The following is a 21,148-nucleotide window of genomic DNA, read 5'->3' as shown; positions in this document are numbered from 1 at the left end:
TTTTTTTTTTGTGGACCAGTGGTGAGTAGGGGGATTTGCCCAATTACTCAGGCGCATACCTCGTAGTCCACACAGGGCAGGCCACAAAAGATAGGCCGCACAAATTATGGCTGCCTTACACAGCCTCGCAGTTAGCAACTTAGGCAGAGCGCTTCTGTTAGTTTTTCTTGAACTGACCAGCTGGGTTATTAGCATAGGGTGATGCAAGAATCAAGAATCTACAATATCATTACCTTTTTAATGAAAAAAAAGGGGGTCAGCTATTGTTCACTTATTTTCAACGCACGGAAGAATACTATCGCTTCTCTTATCCAGCGCTCTTTGTACTCATAGAAAAGGTGAGCACGTGTTTTTTTCTTATCTTGCTTTTTATCTATCTTGGTTTCTGGCATAAAAGTCCGTGCCTGCCGCCTTACAAGCCACTGTTAGCTGACATCTGCCACCATGAAGACGTGTGTACTTCTAGCGCTCCTCAGCACTGCCTACGGTGAGTTTTGAAGAAAATAGATGCTAGGTGTCGCAGTTGAGCGAAGCGTGTGCTGTCTTGACGCTAACTGTGTTAAAAAAACTTGACAAACTACATAATCTTGATTTATTTGGCCTCCTTGCAAACACTACGCAGCTTTGGTTAATGCAACATCTCGACATCACGCAGAATTTGCGCTGGCTACTTTCTTGCAGCAACATAGGGCGACATATAATACTGCATCATGCTGTTTCCTGCTAGTAATGTTGTGAAATTCCGCGCGTTTGCGATTGTAATCCCAATTCTTAAAAAATCAGGGAATGCTTTCTATTACGGCCAGTATTTCATGATGTCACAGAATTATACGAGTAGCTCTTACTTAAGTGGTCAGTTTTCTGAGTTCGCATAAGCAAGGAGTTCAATTTTCTGAGCGGAGTCCCCTACAAAGTTTTTAAGAATATGCATAAATATATTAGCCCAAGGTATCACCCACTTGTGAAAGATTCTAGATTGAAGAGAACACGATATCGGAGAGGTCTACGTACACTTACGAACATTACGCCTGAGGAATGCAGGCTTCCAGCAGCTTACACGAATGCTCAGGGTGATACATATGTCCCAGATAGCACACTCTTTGATATCGCTATCTTTATCGTCGAGTCATGCTGGATGTCGTTTTCAAATGTAATCACAATATTGTGTAACAAGTTCTTTTCCTGCCCTCGACGTGAAATAAAATGAGCCGCGAATTCAGAGAAATACATTGAAATAAGTAAATCGATGAATACGCCAGCTTATGCACTTAGACGTGGCCGTGCTAATTACAGCAGTGACTAATGTTATAAGAAACACAAAATTGTGCCATGCAAGTGACCCACCCTCGCCTATTAATCAGCAATACAGCGGACACCCTTTATGTTTTGTTTCTGTTTTCGACCGCTGGTATTACGATGTTTTTGTATGCGACATGCCATCCAATAGGCCCTGTATCTAAAAACGAGGCACACACGTAAAAAAAAAATACTTTTATCCGGTGAACGTGCTCACTTTCGGTAGCGCAGGTGTTTCTTATATATGAGCAATCGACGTCCGCAACATCAATGTCTTATTTGGAGCTTCTCAAAGACAGTTCATAATTTATCTTTCCTTCAGCGGCAACGGCTTTTGATCAGCAATGCACAATGAAAGTGGACAGAGGAAACTGCAACCTTAACCTCAAGAGGTGGTATTTCAACGCGATTACTGGCGAATGCAAGCTGTTTTACTACAGCGGCTGTGGCGGCAACGAGAACAGATTTGACGACCAGAAAGTTTGCGAGAAGACATGCATGGATGCACAGTGTAAGTTTTTATGTGTACTAACCATGATATTATACGACGATAGCTCTAACAACACGTTTTCTTTTTATAAAACTAAGTATAGCTTACATAATTATCACTAGGGTAGCTACAAGTTTAAAAAATTAATAAATAGAGTGCAGTGATGTCATTGAGCAACCGAAAAGCTTTTGAGGCCAGTTCCCATCGCATTCGGGGAGAAAAATACCGGTTGCACATCATGCGCTTTTACGCTCCCACACAAAATGTGGCCTAAACGCGTTCTTGGGCTAGTTGTTGCATGGTCTGACAAAAAATGTTCGAGGCACAAAAGAACAGAACAAGAAAGGACGGGACTGGTGCCAGCTAACAACTGATTTATTGCAAATCACATTGCATCCCAGGTAACTTCAGGCGCATACGCGAGTCACATTGAAAATCACCGTAACAGAATCACAACCTATCTTTAATTATCAAGACTTGTCTGAAAAGTCCAATTCATTGCGATATAAATTCAAAGATGGCACAGTAACGCATTGGGCTCCCTTCTTATTGATGCAAAAAGCCTCCACCAATTCTGTGGCTACCTGGTTTCGACTTTTCCCAACCACCCTGGTTTCGAAAAACCGGGGCGCGCATGCGTAAGACTTGTAGTGCGAAGGCAAGTGCAATCCAGACACATTGTCAATGGAGGCTTCATGTTCCATTAATCAGATATTTAGACATCGACCAATCTCGCCGATGTATGTCCTACCACAGCTGACGGGTATTTCGTAAACCACCCCAACTACACATGGGCAATACGGTTGTACATGTTGTATGTTACAGGCGGCCTTATTGTTTTTCTCAGGTACACGGGCGCAAAGCCGTGAGAGCTTGTTAAGGTTGGAAAATATCACCGGAACATCGTGTCTGCTCACAACCTTCTTCAATTTGTGGGCGACCTTATGAATATAGGGTATAATTTCCGGCCTTTTGTCATAGCGTTTAGGTTCCGCCCTTTTGCGCATGTCTTTCAATTTCTTGAGCAAACTCTCCGAAACACTAGTAATGACTGAGCAAGGGAAACCAGCTGATTGCAGACGCGAAACCTGATAATGAAAACTGTGAACCATCATGTGTTCGCAAGATCTGCTTAGCGCGGAATGCAAACACATTGACCCAATGCCTCTCTTAAGTCACCTGTGATGCAATGTCTTTTCCAATGAATCAGTTGTTAGTTGGCTCCAGCCCCGTCGTTTCTTGTCCTGTTCTTTTGTGCCTCCAAAATTTTTGTCAGACAAAATATGGAACCAGTGTAGAACCAAGTCTCGTTAGTTTCATGCAGAACTTTATTGAGTAAGGAGTCATGAGTTCGATGGGTGGGGCCCCAAGTCTAGGGCTCCACTGGCTGCTACTGCCTGCCTCACGTGACCCAGAAGCGCGAGCTGTACCTCCGGGAGAGAGCTAGCGAGCTGTCTCCCATTGCTCGAAAGTGTTAGAGAGATTATACTGACCTAAAAAGGTATACAAATTCAGTGGTCGGTTTAGCATTCCCACGAAATGAGGGAGCCGAGATAACTCCAAAAGACTTTTGGCTTTACAGTGATTTTGAAATAGAAATCTTTTTGCAGCTAAAGGACATAATCAATCCCTTTCTCATGTTCGAAACGGTCCATCGGTGAACCGTTCTCACAATTCTCAGAGTGGATGGATGCTGTTAAATAAATAGAATGCCCGGTCGGAGAATAGTTCTCAGGCTGAGCGCACAATTTTGGTGCCACACACTCGCTGCGGTCACCAAACTATGTACCATGCCTGCTGCTCTACGTGCGTTTCTACTTTTTCCCACAGCGCCGGTGCACGAGTTGTGTCTGCGTCCTGCTCACCGTGGACCGTGTCTGGGCAGTTATCCGCGATTCTACTACGACAACAGCACGCAGTCGTGTTACCCATTCGTCTACGGAGGCTGCCAGAGCAACGGCAACAACTTCGAATCATACGTTTCTTGCATGAAATTCTGCAACGACAGCTAATTCCCTTAGCAAGTGCTGACGTTTTGGTATGCGCGATGCACAAGTGGTGGAGGTACAGTTAACTTTTCTGAATGAATTGTGTTTCCTGGAGTATTCTATGCTGTTTACAAACCCCAGAAAATAATGAAATTTTTCATGTGACACACAATGGATTATTAAAAGCGAAACATTCATTTGCGAACCAAAGGCACTACGAGCGTTTCTATCTATCTATCTATCTATCTATCTATCTATCTATCTATCTATCTATCTATCTATCTATCTATCTATCTATCTATCTATCTATCTATCTATCTATCTATCTATCTATCTATCTAACCGCCTACGTCTACTGCCTCTCGTCATCGTCTCCTTGACTTGATGCAGACCAAAATGAGCATGGGAGGGTAAGAGTGTTTGACTAGTATGACTGATCATGACATGAATAGTGTGGAAATCCTGTCGCGTACGTCGTGAGACCCTTTTCTCCAGTTACGTGTGGCACCTACCCGTATATCTCGGGCCACGGTATGCGGGTATGCGCCACATGTGATTGACAGTTTATATCTGCCCTGGAACGGTGAGAACAGACATTAGTAATTTAAATGCGAGAGCGTTAAGGAAAACCGACGTCGGCAGCGTTGACCCCACGAATGCACAGAATAAAAGTCAGAATCTCAGCAGGAATCGAACCCAAGCATTCTGTGTGGCAGCCAGGCATTGCACCAAAGAGCCACGCCAGGTCTTGAAACTACTTTGGAAGATGGCCCTATGCAGGGGTATTGTCGGTGCAAAGTCAATTGTGGTTGTAGTGCATACTATTTAATTTTATAACGAGGCAATGAACATTACGTACCTACATCTGTGATATATGTTGGGTTAACTTCAATTACGGTTCCAGTGCTTGCTTCGCTTTTAAAGGAGTCTGAAAACATAACATTTGTATTCCTATAAATCCGCAAGCTATACATTCAAGCGTTGTTCGAACCCGGAGGAATAGGCTAATAAAATTCACGTATGATATTCACATCATCGCACCGTAAGATGCACTTCATTTCGATTATACTGACGTCTGTGGTCTAATGTGAGTGCTCACGTTACGTTAGATTATAAGTTGCTCTTTAAACGCCAGTGTAGTTGACGTGCCTGGTAAGCCCAGGATGTGCACACTACTACTAAACTTACAAAACCGCCTCGATCCGCCTTATAACGCTTGGCTCAAAGGCAAAAACTGCACCATAGAACTACTATCTCACTGCTTCACATGAACCGTTTCCCACAATGCGTGGGATCTGCCAAAGTTTCTTTTTTTCTAATGTCCTAAAAAGCAAGAAGACCGACGAACTTTGAACAATACGTTGTGCTGAACAATGAGTACTCTCCTAGGCAAATTACCCGAAAGAGCAGTAATGGAGCCCAATAGGCGCGTGCGATGAACGGATAGACTGTTGAGGAGGAACCGCAGAGGGATCCGTGCTGTGTGCAAACCACGGATGGTGCAAACCATTTAGTCTGCAATGGTATTAACCGCGCGGGAGATGCGGGCCGTGTGCAGAGATGCGTTCCGTGTGCAAACCGTTGTCAAGGCAACTAACCGCCCCCTCGCTCGGGTCAGTCTTCCCACGTTTTCGCGGAGGCGTGTTGGCGGTTGGGTCGTTCTCGGAGGTTTCGGGAATCTAGGAACTACGCCTCGGTGTAGAGATGGTCGAATAACATTTTTAATCGATTAATTGTTAATCATTCGTCGTTTAGCCTTTCATCGATTAATTGATTTCGATGTGATGTTTTAATCGATTAATCGATTTATCGACATTTTTGATGGGTGCTCTAAAAAAGATATCTCATTGTTTGAAAGGTATTGTTTGTGTCTGATCTCGACCGAAATCTTTCTATCAGACGCGCTTGAGATCACATGCGCGCATTTGCGCCTTCGTGAAAATTCGCAATTTTGCCCGATGGTGAAAGGGGGCCCGACGTCCTTGGGTGATGTCACGGATTGAAATATCTGTGGCCATCATCCATGGACGATTCGGCAGCAGGTCGTATTTTCTCGAAGCCTGTCCACTCGAGCGCACCGAAATCGGAGACGTTTTCGGCGACCACACTGTTCGAAAAGACGCACCGGAAACATGCAGCGTGGCCGAGGGCGTAGAAATTCCGAGAATGGTAAAAGAAAGACGAGGAGGAAGGGGAAGTAAATAAGAGGCTCGCACTCGTAGCGACGGCATCTTTTCTCCGTTTGTCCGTTAGACATTGTGGAAGCCCTCCATAATACTATAATTCTGGTCTGATGTGATCTCTTCCTTGACGTCACCCACGTGAGATTGCACAGCAACATACTGGCCTCAAACAGACCATCGGTGCAGGCATCTGCGGGAAGTAGAGCGACATAAGTTTTTGCCTCCCGCTTTGAATGAACGGCAGTTGCGCCAGTGTATTCCATAAGTTTCACCTCGTCGTTGCCTTAACACGGTGCTACGCACACATCTTCAATCGTGCGTACAGCCGCAACTGTAATAATAATAATAATAATAATAATAATAATAATAATTATTATTATTATTATTATTATTATTATTATTATTATTATTATTATTATTATTATTATTATTATTATTATTATATAAAAAATCAACACGTAATTAGCATGTTGTTGATAATAGCGCAGTGAGATGCCATTTGAGCGTGCCTAGATACGCCTCATTGGAATTTTGACAATTAGGTGAGTACTTGTAGAGTTACAAATATAACTATGACTAATTAATTAAACGTCATTAACGAAAAAAATAGCAGTGGCCACTCCAGTATAGTACCAACAATCTGCAGTAGGTGTACTTCGTGTAACGCCGTTCCCTCTTTTTTCCAATCGTACTGCATGATAGCTGGGACACCCTGTAGAGAGAGAGAGAGAGAAGCAATGTAGGAAAGGCAGGGAGGTTAACCAGACAATGCGTCCAGTTTGCTACCCTACACATTGGGAGGGGGAATAGAAGAGTAAAAGAAAGAGAGAGAGAAGGATAGACACATGTCACATCACACACTCAGTGCCGAGTTTCACAGGCGGTCGCTCAATAGGGTTCTTTTCAAGTACCGCAGGAGGGCTCGTGTGGCTTTCTGGGCTGATATGCTGCGCGACCAGGCTCCTAAGATCTTTGCTTCATTATAGGGCCGGTCATCCAGTCTATCCAAGGCACACTGGAGAGTCCGGCGATCTTCATCAAATTGGGCACTGTGGCACAAGAGATGTTCAATAGTCTCTATATATAGAGACAATTGCAGCTTTCGCACATGGATGAATCTGCCATGCCAATGCGACGGCTGAATGAGTTAGTAAACGCTACACCGATCCACAACCGGCACAGCATTGTAGCGTCACGTCGAGAAATCTTGGATGGCGGTTGTAGCTGGAGTAATGATTCAAGGTTCTTAGGGCGAGGATTGGAGTTAAGCGGAGAATTCCAGTGCGCAAGCGTGGCATTATGCAGGATGTGACGAAGTTCTCTAGCTGCATCTACTCTTGACAACAGTGTGGGCGCTCCATCGTGGGCGCATAGGGCAGCGTCGTCAGCGAGGTGGTTACCACTGATGCCACAGTGACCCGGCAGCCATTGTAAAACAATGTCGTGTCCTTGGTTAGCGGCGCGATGGGGACCCTGTATATGCACAAAGTGGACGGGGGGATGACCGCCGCTGTAGTTCAATTTGTGCGCCATCGGACGCGTTATCCGAAGGTCACAGGTTCGGTGCCTGCCAGCGGCGAGTTTCCTTTTCGTCCACTTTACTTTCTCCACATTTACACCATAATTACTACATATAACATATCCTATACTTTTGTTGCCTTCTTGTCTGTTAGTTCTCATTAGAACATATTCTATTTCGCGACTGTCCTTCTTTCGCCTCACAGCAGAAGGCGGTGGCCTCTATTCGCCGCGACATAGGGCTACACTCTTAACCGCGTAACCTTTAGTAGAGGCATACATTTTTAAGATTCGTATCTGTCTAATTTAAAGGTTATGCATTACCTTTTAATATGGTAACTTCTACCATATAGGTCACGGTAGTTTTATAAGTCACAGAGAAACCTTTAAAGCAAAAGGTAACCAGCAACCTCTAAAATTGTAACTTTTATTAGAGGTATAGCGTGTTTGTGTCCGTATAGGTATTTGAAAAACTTCTAAACTGAAAGGTTATACAGTAAACCTTCAAATGTAACTTTTATGACAAATACAGCAGACCACTGCATGGAATTAACCTTATACAACCTCTGCATGCCTCGTGCAAAACTCTTCCATTAGAGAAAGAACATCACACGGGACATGCAGAAGTTGTGGGTTCATATTCCTTCCATTCAGCAAACTGCATTTTCCTTTCATTCACCTGGAAAATAAAAGTGCCCTGAAAGAAAGACAGGCGTATCGGCTTACCATGCTTTTTAGCTTAGTGGTACACAAATTTTCTAATCAATAAATGTTTATAAAGCCTGCGTGTGCATGGTAATTTCTGTGAGAAATATGTGAAATTGTTTGGCATACACAAAGCCGAACAGTTCATGCAGGAGCATAGGTTCTCAGACATTCGTCCGGATGCAAAGCAAATTAAACGAAATAGTCAGAGAAATAAAAAGCATGAAGCACTTTATTTAAAATGCAAAAATATACAGTAATTCAGCTATAAGTAAGTGAAAAGTTTTTCTTGGAAAAATATTTATATAAGAACTTCCAAACATCTGCCCAAATAATCTTTGGCAATAAAGTTTGACCAACCAATTGCATATATAGTGATCAGACTTTTTTTTTTCTTCAAAAGCGCCAAGAAACACTTCAATAGGTTTGAAATAAGCCCACGTGGGATAGGTTCTTGAGGTCTTAAAAGTTTTTGGACCATATTCAGGGTCTGCGAAAAAGCAGACGTGTACATGAGGTTTTTTAGATAGTATATGAGAAAGCATATGACGACGGCACGCTCAATGTTCAGTTCCTTCAGGTGAATTATTTCTTCCTTGCTGCCTCCATACACCCAAGCTTGGTCCTTGTATACGTATACATGTGGTGCAGCATTTGTTTTATTTCTGTCGGTAGAGCAGCCTGTAATTCGAATTATCAAAGACCCAAGAAAGAGTGTTATATACTAAATGCAGCCATTTGCTAGACATTCAGCATTAGTCCAAGTCTATTTTTCGCATGTCATTTCCCGCTCGTTGTGTTTTAGCCGTCCCAGTTCCAGTGACAGTGCACCCACCGAACGACAGCTTCCGCGTTAAAGCTGAAGGGGTTTTAGAACTTGCAAAGCTTTGTCGTTAACAAGGACCAACGTTATTGTCGACGATGGCTTAATTTTAATGCGACAGCGTTAGAGAGCTCGTTTCGTCAAAAATTCCGCCATCGGTGACGGCGTCGCTTGTGAGCCACAAATCGTCTGTGAGCGAAATATTGAGAAAGATTCAAATAATGTAAACAATAAACACCCTCGGTTCCATTGAGGATCGAACGCGGGCAATTTCCGTGGCAAGCAGGTGTCGTACCACAAAGCCATGATATTACTTGCAACTGCTTCGGCAAAAAACACGACATAAATGCGATGTAGTGGAGGGAGTCTCCTTAACGCATTTTGTTCGGCAGGTGTCACGACGAAAATAAGCCCATTCGGCGATTTGTACGCGCATTGGCACGGCCATCAAACTACGTTTTTGAGCGACGCCATGCTTCGAAAAAAGGCAGGATAGTGCAGCCATCGCCGCTAAAAACACACACTAACTTTCAAACAGCTCCAAAAATGGACAACTATGTCCATCTAGCGGAAAACATATCAAGCCAACGCCTCCTTTCTAAAGGAGGCGTTGATCAAGCAAACAGCAAACATTATATAATGTGTTGCCATCTGTGAGGCATTGTGAGAAATATGTCTCGATTCTAGCACAGGGAAGTGCTTTAGATCGAAAACCTGTACCATTACTATCGATGCATCGCGCGCACGCATTGTGTGTCTGTGTGCGTGTGTGTGTAACAGCAGACAATAATAAGCATGCACTTAGTCGTTGAAGTACGCACTAGGGCCGGATTTCGCTATAGCGTTCAGCCCTTAAAGGCGAAGCTTAAGGGTCTCCCAATTTTTTTTCGTTGTGGTGGCTGCACGAGCTTCAAAATACCCGAAAGAAAAGTTCGTCTTGCTCCGCCTACGCGAATGCGCCGAAAGTGTGGGCGTTGAAACGAACTCATGCCCGGCCCTACAACATTCCAAAGTCATTTTTTTCAAGTGCTTCACGTCACCGTTAACTATGTGTAGGCTGACCGGCAACAATGAGGCGTGAGAACCCCCCAAAAATTTTTGAAAAGCTTTTGTGGTGGTGGGGTGCCTTCAGCAGCATTATCACAACGAGCGGGAAAGCAGGAGCGCTACTTACTGTGTTACCGTATTTGCTTACCATATTTCCGTAATATGCTGAAAGACTGTATTATGTTATCGCATGCGCCCTCCGTGCTAGGGAGATGGCCGCCTCGCTTTATTTCTGATTCAGCCTCGCTCGTCGCCAGCGCTCGCGCGCTTTTATTCGCGTGAACAACATACGGTGCGCCGAGCGATGTTATCGATTTCGACTTTATATGGAACTTGGCGGCGATGGCGACAGCCGAAACCCGCCAAGAGTTTCCCCATAATGGCTATCGCAAGAAAATTAGTTAGATGAGATAGTATAATATAAGTACGCAAATTTCAAATTTTCGATAAAGAACGGAAATAAATGCGCTACCTCCATCCGGCGAAGTAAGAACCTGCCTCAGCAAATGGGGGGAACAGCGCGACGGTATTTTCTTTTTTCATACCCGTGTGCACCAGGTTGGCAGCACAGGTAGAGGAGATGCTAAACATGCGTTGAACCACCAGAACAAGCCATTTTTTACCAGGTGATCGCTGATTCGCCTACAAAATTGACGATTCCAATTGGAATCGCTGGGCCTGAAAGGGTTAAAGAACCACATGTAGTCGAAATTTCTCGATCCCTCCCCAGTGGCGTGGCACGTAATTATATCCCGGAATTTGCACGTGAAGCCCCAACAAATATTATTGGACGTTTCCATACGAGAGCTCTTTTCCGAAGATACGTACGAGTGTGTTCAATAGGTCGTTTCAGGCGCTCCATAATCAAATCCCGCAGTTTCGTCTCTTTATTTATTTATTTATTTATTTATTTATTTATTTTTACACAGAATACTGTCAACCCTTCGTAATACAAACATTATACAAGGCAGGTTATGCAATGCCTCTAAAAATAAGAATGCAGAAGAATAAAAATCACAGAAGAGTAATAACATCGTAACGTTCAAGTGTCAGAAACATGGAGATTAATTATGCATGCAATATGGGAGCGTGAAAATACATCGCTTACAAAACAAAGAAGAATTAAGAAGGAATAACAAAACGCTAGAGTGCAAATGCGTTGGTAAGTTTGAATTTGCATGCATATTTACCCAAATGCGCTGTAAGTTACTTGTGCTGCAGTTGTGCTGTGCGGTAAATGACGCAAGTTCTAGCTTCCGCAGAATGCCAGCACTCATAAAGAATATTATGACAGATGCCACTCAGCGTGGGAATTGTTGTCATGCGAAGCAGTTGACAAGATGTTTGCTGCAACCCAACATTTGTCTGCGTGTCATGTGATCAGAGGCTAGTTTACTGTTCGACGGTGTCATAATCTCGGTGCAAACGTTCAAGCGCAAACGGCATTCTCATCCTGACCAAATGCGTATATTACGAAGGCCCTTGCGCTTACTCACGCGGCGTGATTTAAAAGGCGTGACAAAAGAGCATCAGCTTGATCCATTTTTAGCGCTTTATTTAGGGAACACTTTTCGTTCTGGTTCACTTCACAATAAAAACTTGGTTAAGCCAACAGATTCTTTTATATTTGGTTCAAAATGTAAAGATAAATTTCAATCGCAAGGCTAATTCTGTTTACTTTCAGGTGCACTTCTGATTACTCTTAAAATCTCCCCAACGGGAACCTCGCTACACCTGAGCTGTATCTGAGCTGTCGATTATTTCTCTGTGGCTATGTGATCAGCAAAAATCCTGGTTGCTGATATGTCGAACAAGCGCTCGGGAATCGCATAATAATATTCTAGGGCAGAACGAGAATGCATTTTTCGCCACATGAAAAATTTCATTTCACTGAAAGCTGTACAAGTTTCATTCTGGCTTCGCGTTGCAACGTACTCAATGACAACATTTTTTTTAATTAATAAACTTTATCCACCTCATCGACTTCCTCAGAAAAGATTTTTTATTCAATATATGGTCTGCAATAAAACTTTCGGAATAAGTAGTAATATGCAGCTACAAAAGCCGATAGTGTGCAATTAGCATAAACAAGTGTGTTCCCGGAGTAACAATTCGAAACGCCAACCTCTAGGTTATCTCGACCGGCAGTTACTGTTAGTCCGCTTGTCATTATTGTGCTCTATGGATCATCATTGGTACCTAATCCATCCTCATGTTTTTCTAAAGGGGAACCTATGCATTAGGATCTAACAATACACAGGGTACACGTCGGTATTGGGGCTTTACTGCATAACTTCATAGATCTATTTAATACATTCCAGCGTGAGTGTGAAACCAAAGATTTCCAGTAAAAGCAGTAGGGGGAGGAATGTGCGAAGCTTACAACAGGTACGCATGCGCGCCATAATATCTTGTGAAAGTTACAATAGTGTGTTCAAAATGAAGAGCAACTGGGCAACTTGTGTCTCCTCTTTAAATGCTGGGAGCATCGGGCAACTTCCTTGCAAAGCTGGTGGCCATGCGCATAATTTTCATCTCACGTGGCAGTCACTACCACAGGCAGCGGAGTGCTCAGTTAGGTGGGCAGTATACTCAGCCTTTAAGAACAATTCACGATACCCTGCTGATTGATTGACGCAGCATTTAGTATTCCTTCCATAAGCCTCCTCAAGCGACACTGTCCTCAAACGACACAAAGAGCCCAACCATGTGATTTCACATCGTTAAAAAAAAACTCCATTCTTATTCATCAATCTGACAACTCACAAAGCAAAGTTTTTTTTTTGCATTGTCATTTGAATTAGCACGCTTTATTCAGGCATACATTCCTGAAGATTTCAGCACGTGCGTTGAGTGGGCGCACAGTTAAAAAAAGGGAAAAATATGGGAAACCAACTTAGTCATATTTTATGCGAACGCAGCCATGAAGTTTTTCAGAGCATTTTCATGTGCGGTGCATTTCTTCGGGAGATATTGAAAATTTTTCGCGAGGATATGTTTACAAAGACCTTTGTTTTCCCTTCCTGAGGATAATGCTGCCAAAATGTGCGCCACTTCCGAAGGCAAACATTCTAACAGTAGTCCTTTGGAGCCCTAAGTACAATATAGGTACCACTTTTACATCACTGTACACAACCATAGCATGGTATTTCTTAGCTGGGCAAAAACCGCGTAATAAAGGACGAGGACGCAGGAACACGATAGACTGGACGAGTGCTGAACTTACACCTCGTCCAGTCTACTGTATTCCTGCGTCCTCGTTCCTTTATTGACCTGTTTTCCCCCAGCTAAGCATGTACCAACTCACCCAAATCAAAGTCTTGCTCGAGAATGGAATTTCTATCATGCAATGGCCGCTGCGCTAGTTGGACAGCTCCAGCAATATTTCCTCATGAGTGCTATTGTTTGCATGCGCTTTCGCTGAGACACTCTGCGTTCTAATTCCCGACTCCAAGAGGAAGATATCCCTTATTGGTTTAAAGTAGAACTTGAAACAGCTACATACGTTAATAGAGTTCAGAAAGTGTACCAACACGTTTGTATACTTTTTTCCTTGTATGACCCTCGTATTCAGCGTTATATTACAAACACACAGAAAAGATAATGTGCTAAGGCTGTACCAATGCGACCACACATATGGTGTTTGTGTTAAATAATCGAGAGCATTGCGATTTGCAGAAGATACTTAAACAGCGTGCTTCTGTTAGGCTCCCTGAACTGGTGCGACCGGATTGTCAAAACAAATGCAACAGTGTAGAAACGCTAAAGCCATTATCAATTGAATTAGGACGAAGGGGTGCTATCATTGACAACATTTCTTGCATAGGCGATTGCAATTGGTTCACTGCCCTTGCGCCCATTGCTCTGACAGATAACATTGTGCCTTTTTTTTCTCTACCTATTGTCCTTTGCTGTATAAAAGCCGATGCCTGAGACATGAGAAGCCACTTCTAGCTGATCTCTCCAATCATGAAAGCCTGCGTACTTCTGGCGCTCCTCGGCACTGCCTACGGTGAGTTATGACGAAAGGAGGCGCTAGGCGATTGCGTTATTTCAACTTCAAATAGTGCATAAAACTGTTCTTTAAATATTGTTGTGAAGGCTACGAATATTCTTGCTGAGTTTATTGAAAACAGTGTGCTTCAGCCTAATCCACATCGTTCAGTCGCTACCCTGCGAGAGCAACATATGGCTGTGAAAAACTGTAGATCATTCTCTGTTAGTCCAGTAATACGATTGTTCAGTTGTCAGTTCAGTTCAGTTCTATAGTTGCTCTATTGCCGAACCAATCAAAGAATTCTATAGAAGCACTGACTTTTTATTAGTAAAGTTGTATATTTGCGGTTATTTTTCCAGTGCCAGTGTGCATGTCCACCAAAGCAACGTTTCACATTATAGGAGACATCTGCGCACAAATATTTTCAACTAATGCGGCATAATTTTTTGCGACAAGGTATCAACTTGTGGTGAGAGGTTTCCAATACCATATCCACAAAAATCCAGAACTTTAGGTGTAGAGGATGAATGGAAATCCAACATTTCTTTGCTGCCGCTATAATTATATGTTCCTGTTGTGCTAGACTTTTTAACGTGGCAATAGACATCAGTTAGAGGAGTGATTTGGAAAAGTAATTAGAACCCTTTGATTGCACGTAGAATACCGAGTAAATTGAGTCAAATGGAAGAGTTACAAGTGCACTTCGCAGGAATACCTCCAGATCTTCCATTTGACACGCGCGCCAGCATTGAATAATAAAAAAATATGTCACCGACGCTTACAATACCGTCTCATGGAAATTTCGAGCGCAGCTTTTTAGATGTTCTTACTTTTCGATAAGTTGCGACAAATGCTTCTGTTTCGGCAGCGCGCACCTCTGGATACTGGCGTCGGCTGCGTTGAGCCTCTGCTCGGGCACCTCGTTTAGCAGCACTAGTAGACAACGTAATTCGACCAGTCGCGTCGCTCATTGTTCAGAAAGAACTGGCTAAGACTATTTTGTATACAGGTGTACGGTTTACATTAAGAACAGAATGCCGTAAGTTGCGTGACTGAGGCGGACAATTTCCTGCAGCCCATTTCACATCAACCGCCGCAGATGGAGCGTAGCACGATTGCCTGTAAAACTGGGAGACCGCGGAAGGCAGCGCGTGGGCGCGTTCCACAACAGCTGAAGCACGACGGCGCGCACTACATGCTGTGGCGCCGCGGGTGGCCGCCGCGCAACCAGTCGTCTCGCCTCTGTCGTTCCCTCCTCCTCGTGCCCTCCTCGCTATCGCCGTCTTTAATCCTCGGCTTCGCTCCGCGTTCGCTCTCTTTCGTCCTCGTTCGCTCTATCGGTTAAGCTAATGAGGACTCCGCACAACGTAGGAACGGGCGCCTAAGAGCTGCGCTCTAAAAGTTAATTAGGTTAATTTATCATATCTCTCTCTCACTTTAGGAATCTGGTCATGTAAAAATGTATGCCTTCAGAGCAAGAACAAATCAGGAAAGAAGCGAAGAAATAATGCATTTCCCTTGATTACGGGTATTTTCGAACACATTTGTTGAAGCAGTCGATGCGTGGCCTTTTTATGCACATTTGATATTTCTCTAAAAGTACGATTTTGAAACTGTAATTCTTGTTTTATGCTTAATCGAGATTTGAGGTAATGTGTTCTTTTCTCCCCTTGACGTGCAAAAGGTAATGCTCTCAGAAATCCATAGTAGCTGCGAACAATCAATTAAAATATGTTCATTTGCAAAGTACGTCTCCATGTACGCTCATGTTTTGCCGTGGTAGCGCTGTACACCAATGAGCATATGTACATTTTACAAAGCAGCAAAAGATTACATAGGATTATGTCAGCTATTGATCTGAGTTAAGTACGTTACGTAAGTATAGAGTGATAAGCAACATATTTATCATGCACGCTGCACGATTGTTGTATCTTTGACGGCTCTTACGAGGAGCTTGGGTTAAATGTCCTTTTCGTCACGCACAATGTACAGGCGGCAGCAAAAAAATTGAAGGACCCTTAAGCTTCGCCTTTAAAAGTTGAACGCGATAGTGAAATCCGGCCCCTAGTGCGCACTTCAACAACTAAGTGCCCACTTAATTATGTGTATTGTTACAGACACACGCACACAGACACGCGCGCGTGCGCGTATGGTACAGGTTTTTTATCTAAAGCGAGAGTCGCATGGCCTCGGAGGACATGAAGAGTCTCACAATGCCTCACAGATGGCAGCATATTATCTAGCGTTTGCTGTTTGCTTGATCAACGCCTCCTCTAGAAACCCAGCGTTGGCTTGATACGTTTTCCGCTAGATGGACATAGTTGTCCATTTTTAGAGCTGTTTGAAAGTTCGTGTGGGAGGAGGATACAAATTTATTGACGCCATGAAATGGGTCAGGTGAGGGGGGGGGGGTGCAGGGAAAAGGTAGCCGATGGGCCCTCGGGCCGCTTTAAGTGGCCGAAAGTCCTTGCGCTTCGGCGACCCCCATGGCCCAGCACACTATCCGGAGTTGGTCGTCCAGTCATGAGCTGCGCAAAGCAGCCTCCCATCGCTCCTGTCGCTCAGCCCCCTCAAAGGGGGGATTTGGCTTATTTGGACAATGGCGATACATCTGATTAAAGTCGGCTCGCGGACTCGAGCAGAGACGACAATGGGGTAAGGCGTTACCCTGATGAATTTGGGAATTTATGAAGTGGAATATTAAAGTGCCCGTTTGGAGTCGGCGCCAAACGATTTGCTCAGCCTGGGACAGCGATTTATGAGCTGGTTGGTAGATCATGCGGGAATTGCGGTAATGTAAAGTGATTTCCTGTTAGGTGAGTAGGAATTCCCGCGCGTTGCGAAACGAAGGCAGACCGTCCACTGCCCGGTTGACGAGAGCTCGGGCCTGCTCATGAGCGTTTGTATTCCCGGGATGTCCACAATGCGCTGGAACCCAAAAATAGTGATTATTCGTTTAGGAGGTGGAACGAATTGTAGGATTTTTAGCGGCGATGGCTGCACTATCCCTGCCTTTTTCGACGTAGTTTGATGGCCTCCCAAATGCGCCCACAAATCGCGGAATGGGCTCGTTTTCGTCGTGACACCTGCCGAACGAAATGCGTTAAGGAGACTCCTTCCACTACATGGCATTTATGTCGTGTTTTTTTTTTTTTTCGAAGCTGCTGGAAGTAACATCGTGGCTTTGTGGTAGGACACCTGCTTGCCACGTGAACAGCCTGGGTTCGATCCTCAATGGGACCGAAGATTCTATTCTTTATTTTATTTGCTTCTTTCTCGATTTCTCGCTCACATCCAACGGTGCCGACACCGACGCCGACACCGGAATTTCTGCGACACGAGCTCTCTAACGCTATCGCGTTAATAATACGGGCCGCTGCCACGGGAAAGGCGACGCCAGAGAAATGCCCTCGACAGCAGACGGCTCACCGCTAGACGGCGCAAACGCTAATTTCTGCAGGGGCTCGCGTAGTCACTAATGTCTTGTGTTGGATTGTACCTCTAAAACACAATATAGAACTCGCACAACAAACGACCTTCTTCCGACGGCATTTCTTCGTTTTCGAGAATATAACTTTGAATTATGTTAGAAATGCAGAAGTGGCTATGGTATTAGGAACTTTAATCAGGTCCTCAGGATCAACCCTTAAGTAGACGCAGGCGGCTCCCCAGTCGTCAAAGTAAGACTTAACCTTACCGCCCTATCGTGTGCCTTCTGGACGGCCTCTACTTGATTTAAGGACAACTCGACTGCGAAGGACTCGTCGCCGCCAGTCACTTTTGTTGTCACTGCCTGTGAAAGCCACAGGACACTGCCACAGCATATGATGCAGAGTAATGATGCCGTTACACTTCTCGCAATTCATTTGTGCCTCTCTTTCTTGATATACCTTGCAATAAAGTTGGCATTCGGATAAGTTCATGCCCCTAATAATATCAGAGTCACCGTTTAGCGTGTGGCAGTAGGGATTCCCTTCTGTTCAAGTAGTAATGCTTGGAGGCTTCATTTTATGTGAGTAATTCGTTCCTGCTCTCCTCGTGCACATTATTGGGACCTAGTCGCATAGTGCACGGATACGAAGTCCACGTGCAGCTTCGTTAGCCATCTTGTTTCAATTACTCCGAGATTTCAGAAGCGCGTGATATTATTTCTTTCGTTGCGGTTCAATAGAAAAGCTGCGACTTTATCTTGTTTTTCAGCGGCAGCGACTATGAGTCCCTTGTGTGAATTGGAGCTGGACAAAGGTGAATGCGGGCGTAGCCAGCAGAAGTGGGGGTTCAACAAGTCCACTGGCAAATGCGAGCTGTTCTCCTACAGTGGCTGTGGCGGCAATGACAACAGATTTGACGATAAGCAGGCTTGCGAGCTCGCATGCATTGGTGAGTCCCCATATGCATTAGAAAGTTATTTTACGGTTACACGTATACAGGGACACTGACAGAGGAGATGGGCAATCATTTCTTCGCAGTTGCAGGTCTTGCATGTAAAGTTGTTAGCCATTCCGATCCAACAGGAGTTGGCGCTCGAAAAGGCCATGCTTAACTAAAGGCGGAACGTAAGCGTCTTCTCAGCTCTAAATATTCCTAACGAAAGACGGTGCTGGAGATCATGATCTAAGCTACAATGCGCTAGACACACTTGACAATCCACCTTTCTCGGAAGAAAGAATCCTGGGACAATAGCCGTGTCCTTTCTTAGCACAGAAGGGGTTAAAAGTTTTGTGGCGCTTTCAAACGACAATTGAGATATGAGACATATTCGAAAACAGTGTCGTAATCTACTTTCTATTGTGTTTGTTTTTGTTTCCCATTCTCTAGTCTTCTTTCTATTATCTTTCCTTCCCACGTTTCCTCAGCGCAGGTTATTCAGCCCGTTTAAAAACTGGCTAACCGTCCCGTATTTCAGCGTGTTTCTTCACTCCGTCTACATGCTTTATACGAAGATAGTAGACTACGATAGTCATAATAATATAGCTTTTATGTATAACAAAAAACGTTGTTGGCAAAGGTGGACCAATCCCGCATGCAAGGTACGGCAGTCGCATATTCAAAGCCTCATGAACAGAGGGTACCAGAAGTCATCCAGCCAGGAAATTATTTTTAGGAGAAATTGAAAAAAATAATTGTCGAAACAAATTACCCCTTTCGTTTTCATGGGCATGTTAACGTACACATATCAGCAATTTCATCAACGCAGAAGAGAGCCTCGTTAGATTCAAGAGCGAGTCAGGCTTGCTTTAGTAAACTTTATAGAGCGCTTCAGTATACCGGGTGTCCCAGCTATCTTTAGCCAAGGGTTTAAAAATACAATATTAGAGGCAGGCGAGTGAAATCACTTGCAAATTACTGACAGTCACCTTACGCACTACAGACAATTTTTTTGTTTGGTAATTAACTAATTTGTTAATTATGATTATTTAATTAAATTGCAAGAAATTGGCTGTAGGCAAGAAATGCGGCTTGCAAAGTTCGAGGGCGTCTTCAGAAACCCCAATTTCATTATTTGCGATAAAGAAAGTCTCACGTATACCATTTTTTCCAAGCTGCAAAGAAAGCCCGCGAAATACAAAAAGAACCACGTGACTAGCGCATTCGCCCGCCCCGAGGATGCTGCCCTCAGCCGTGGTTTGAGAGAACGAAATAAGCTGCGGCCAGGACTCGCCAGCTCCGTTGCAGCAGTAGGCCGATAAGTTAACGGTGGTTTCTTGGCCCGTTGCGAGCCAGTTGGCGCGCGTGACGGTGCAAGTTGTAGCGAGCGCGGGCCAAGGAACCACCGTCAACTTGTCAGCCTACCGCTGCAAAGGAGCCGCCGAGTCGCTGCCGCAGCCGATTTCGTTCGCTCAAACCACGGCTGAGGGCAGCATCCTCGCGGCGGGCGAATGCGCTAGTCACGTGGTTCTTTTTGTATTTCGCGGGCTTTCTTTGCAGCTTGGAAAAAATGGTATACGTGATACTTTTTTTATCGCAAATAATGGAATTGGGGTTTCTGAAGACGCCCTCGAACTTTGCAAGCCGCATTTCTTGCCTACAGCCAATACTTTGCAATTTAATTAAACAATCATAATTAACAAATTAGTATAATTACCAAACAAAAAATTGTCTGTAGTGCGCAAGGTGACTGTCAGTAATTTGCAAGTGATTTCACTCGCCTGCCTCTAATATTCTATTTTTAAAGCCTTGGCTAAAGATAGCTGGGACACCCTGTATATCAGTCGTCTGGTACTACACGTATTTTATTAATCTCTTCGAAACAAGCCTATTCCCGAACCTAGCATGAGAGCATACTTGGTGAGTGGTCATGCTTCGTGTTCGAAAAATAGAATTCTGCGTACGATGATAGTCGTCATCGCCGAGTGCAAATAATTTGTTCCCATACACTCGACGCTCTTACCTTTACTATGATCTTACATTGATGCGTGCTACTATATGTACCTATTTTATATATTATTTATGCAGCGGGGTCCCACAGCTTCTGCTTTCGGCCTCCTCAGCGTGGTCCATGCGTGGGCAGTTTTCAGCGATACTACTATGACAACAGTACGCAGTCTTGTCACCCCTTTGTCTACGGAGGCTGCCAAAGCAACGGCAACAACTTCGAATCATACGTTTCTTGCATGAACGTTTGCAAAATTCCTTACCTCGTGTAGTCAGTGTTGAAATTTTTGTAGGCATGATGCACAAGTCGTGCAGGGACCGGCTTCGTTTCCTGCAATAAAATTATGTTCCTGAAGTGTTCTTCATTGTGTTACTGTACGCGGAACACAAAGCTCTTGATGTAGTGCAACAAAAGAGCTGCGGCCATTCTACTTTGTGAATGTCTTTGACAGCGGAGCTGACGAATGCAGTTCCGTCTCTGCTGTCGTCGCTTTTCATCCTAAGCGCGCTGTTCCGCCGTCGTTCTCACAATGCGTGGCCGCGCAATACTTGCTACGGAGCAGGGCTGGGCAAACATACTTTGCCGTCTCTCCTGAAGCACTTAACGGCTACTCAAAACCGCCGTGTAGCAGCGCGACAACTCTATCTAGTGAATAGAGTTGTGGCGTTTCGATGGCCATTGATTCGATGGCCCTTCAAAAGTGCCCGTGCGACACCGGCATTAGA

General features: G+C 44.3%; 1 protein-coding gene across 1 annotated transcript; it reads left to right on the top strand.

Moving 5' to 3' along the window:
* The first annotated feature begins 434 nt into the window (after positions 1-434).
* Positions 435-20,734, top strand: LOC119374859 (carboxypeptidase inhibitor SmCI). The gene is made up of 6 exons (XM_037645060.2): positions 435-487; positions 1,619-1,807; positions 3,617-3,793; positions 14,027-14,062; positions 18,248-18,427; positions 20,504-20,734. The coding sequence occupies exons 1-6, from the start codon at positions 445-447 to the stop codon at positions 20,692-20,694; spliced, it is 816 nt and encodes a 271-aa protein (XP_037500988.2). The 5' UTR covers positions 435-444; the 3' UTR covers positions 20,695-20,734.
* The last annotated feature ends 414 nt before the right edge of the window (positions 20,735-21,148 follow it).

Source organism: Rhipicephalus sanguineus, chromosome 11 (genome assembly GCF_013339695.2).
Source record: "Rhipicephalus sanguineus isolate Rsan-2018 chromosome 11, BIME_Rsan_1.4, whole genome shotgun sequence".
NCBI lineage: Eukaryota > Metazoa > Arthropoda > Arachnida > Ixodida > Ixodidae > Rhipicephalus > Rhipicephalus sanguineus.
This window is presented reverse-complemented; position numbering and strand designations above follow the sequence as displayed.

Bases quoted from the DNA above. Each gene is read 5' to 3' on its own strand.
- LOC119374859 (XM_037645060.2), top strand. From the start codon at position 445: ATGAAGACGTGTGTACTTCTAGCGCTCCTCAGCACTGCCTACG. The intron at 488-1,618 runs GTGAGTTTTGAA...TCTTTCCTTCAG, and splicing joins GCTCCTCAGCACTGCCTACG to CGGCAACGGCTTTTGATCAG. The intron at 18,428-20,503 runs GTGAGTCCCCAT...TTATTTATGCAG, and splicing joins TTGCGAGCTCGCATGCATTG to CGGGGTCCCACAGCTTCTGC.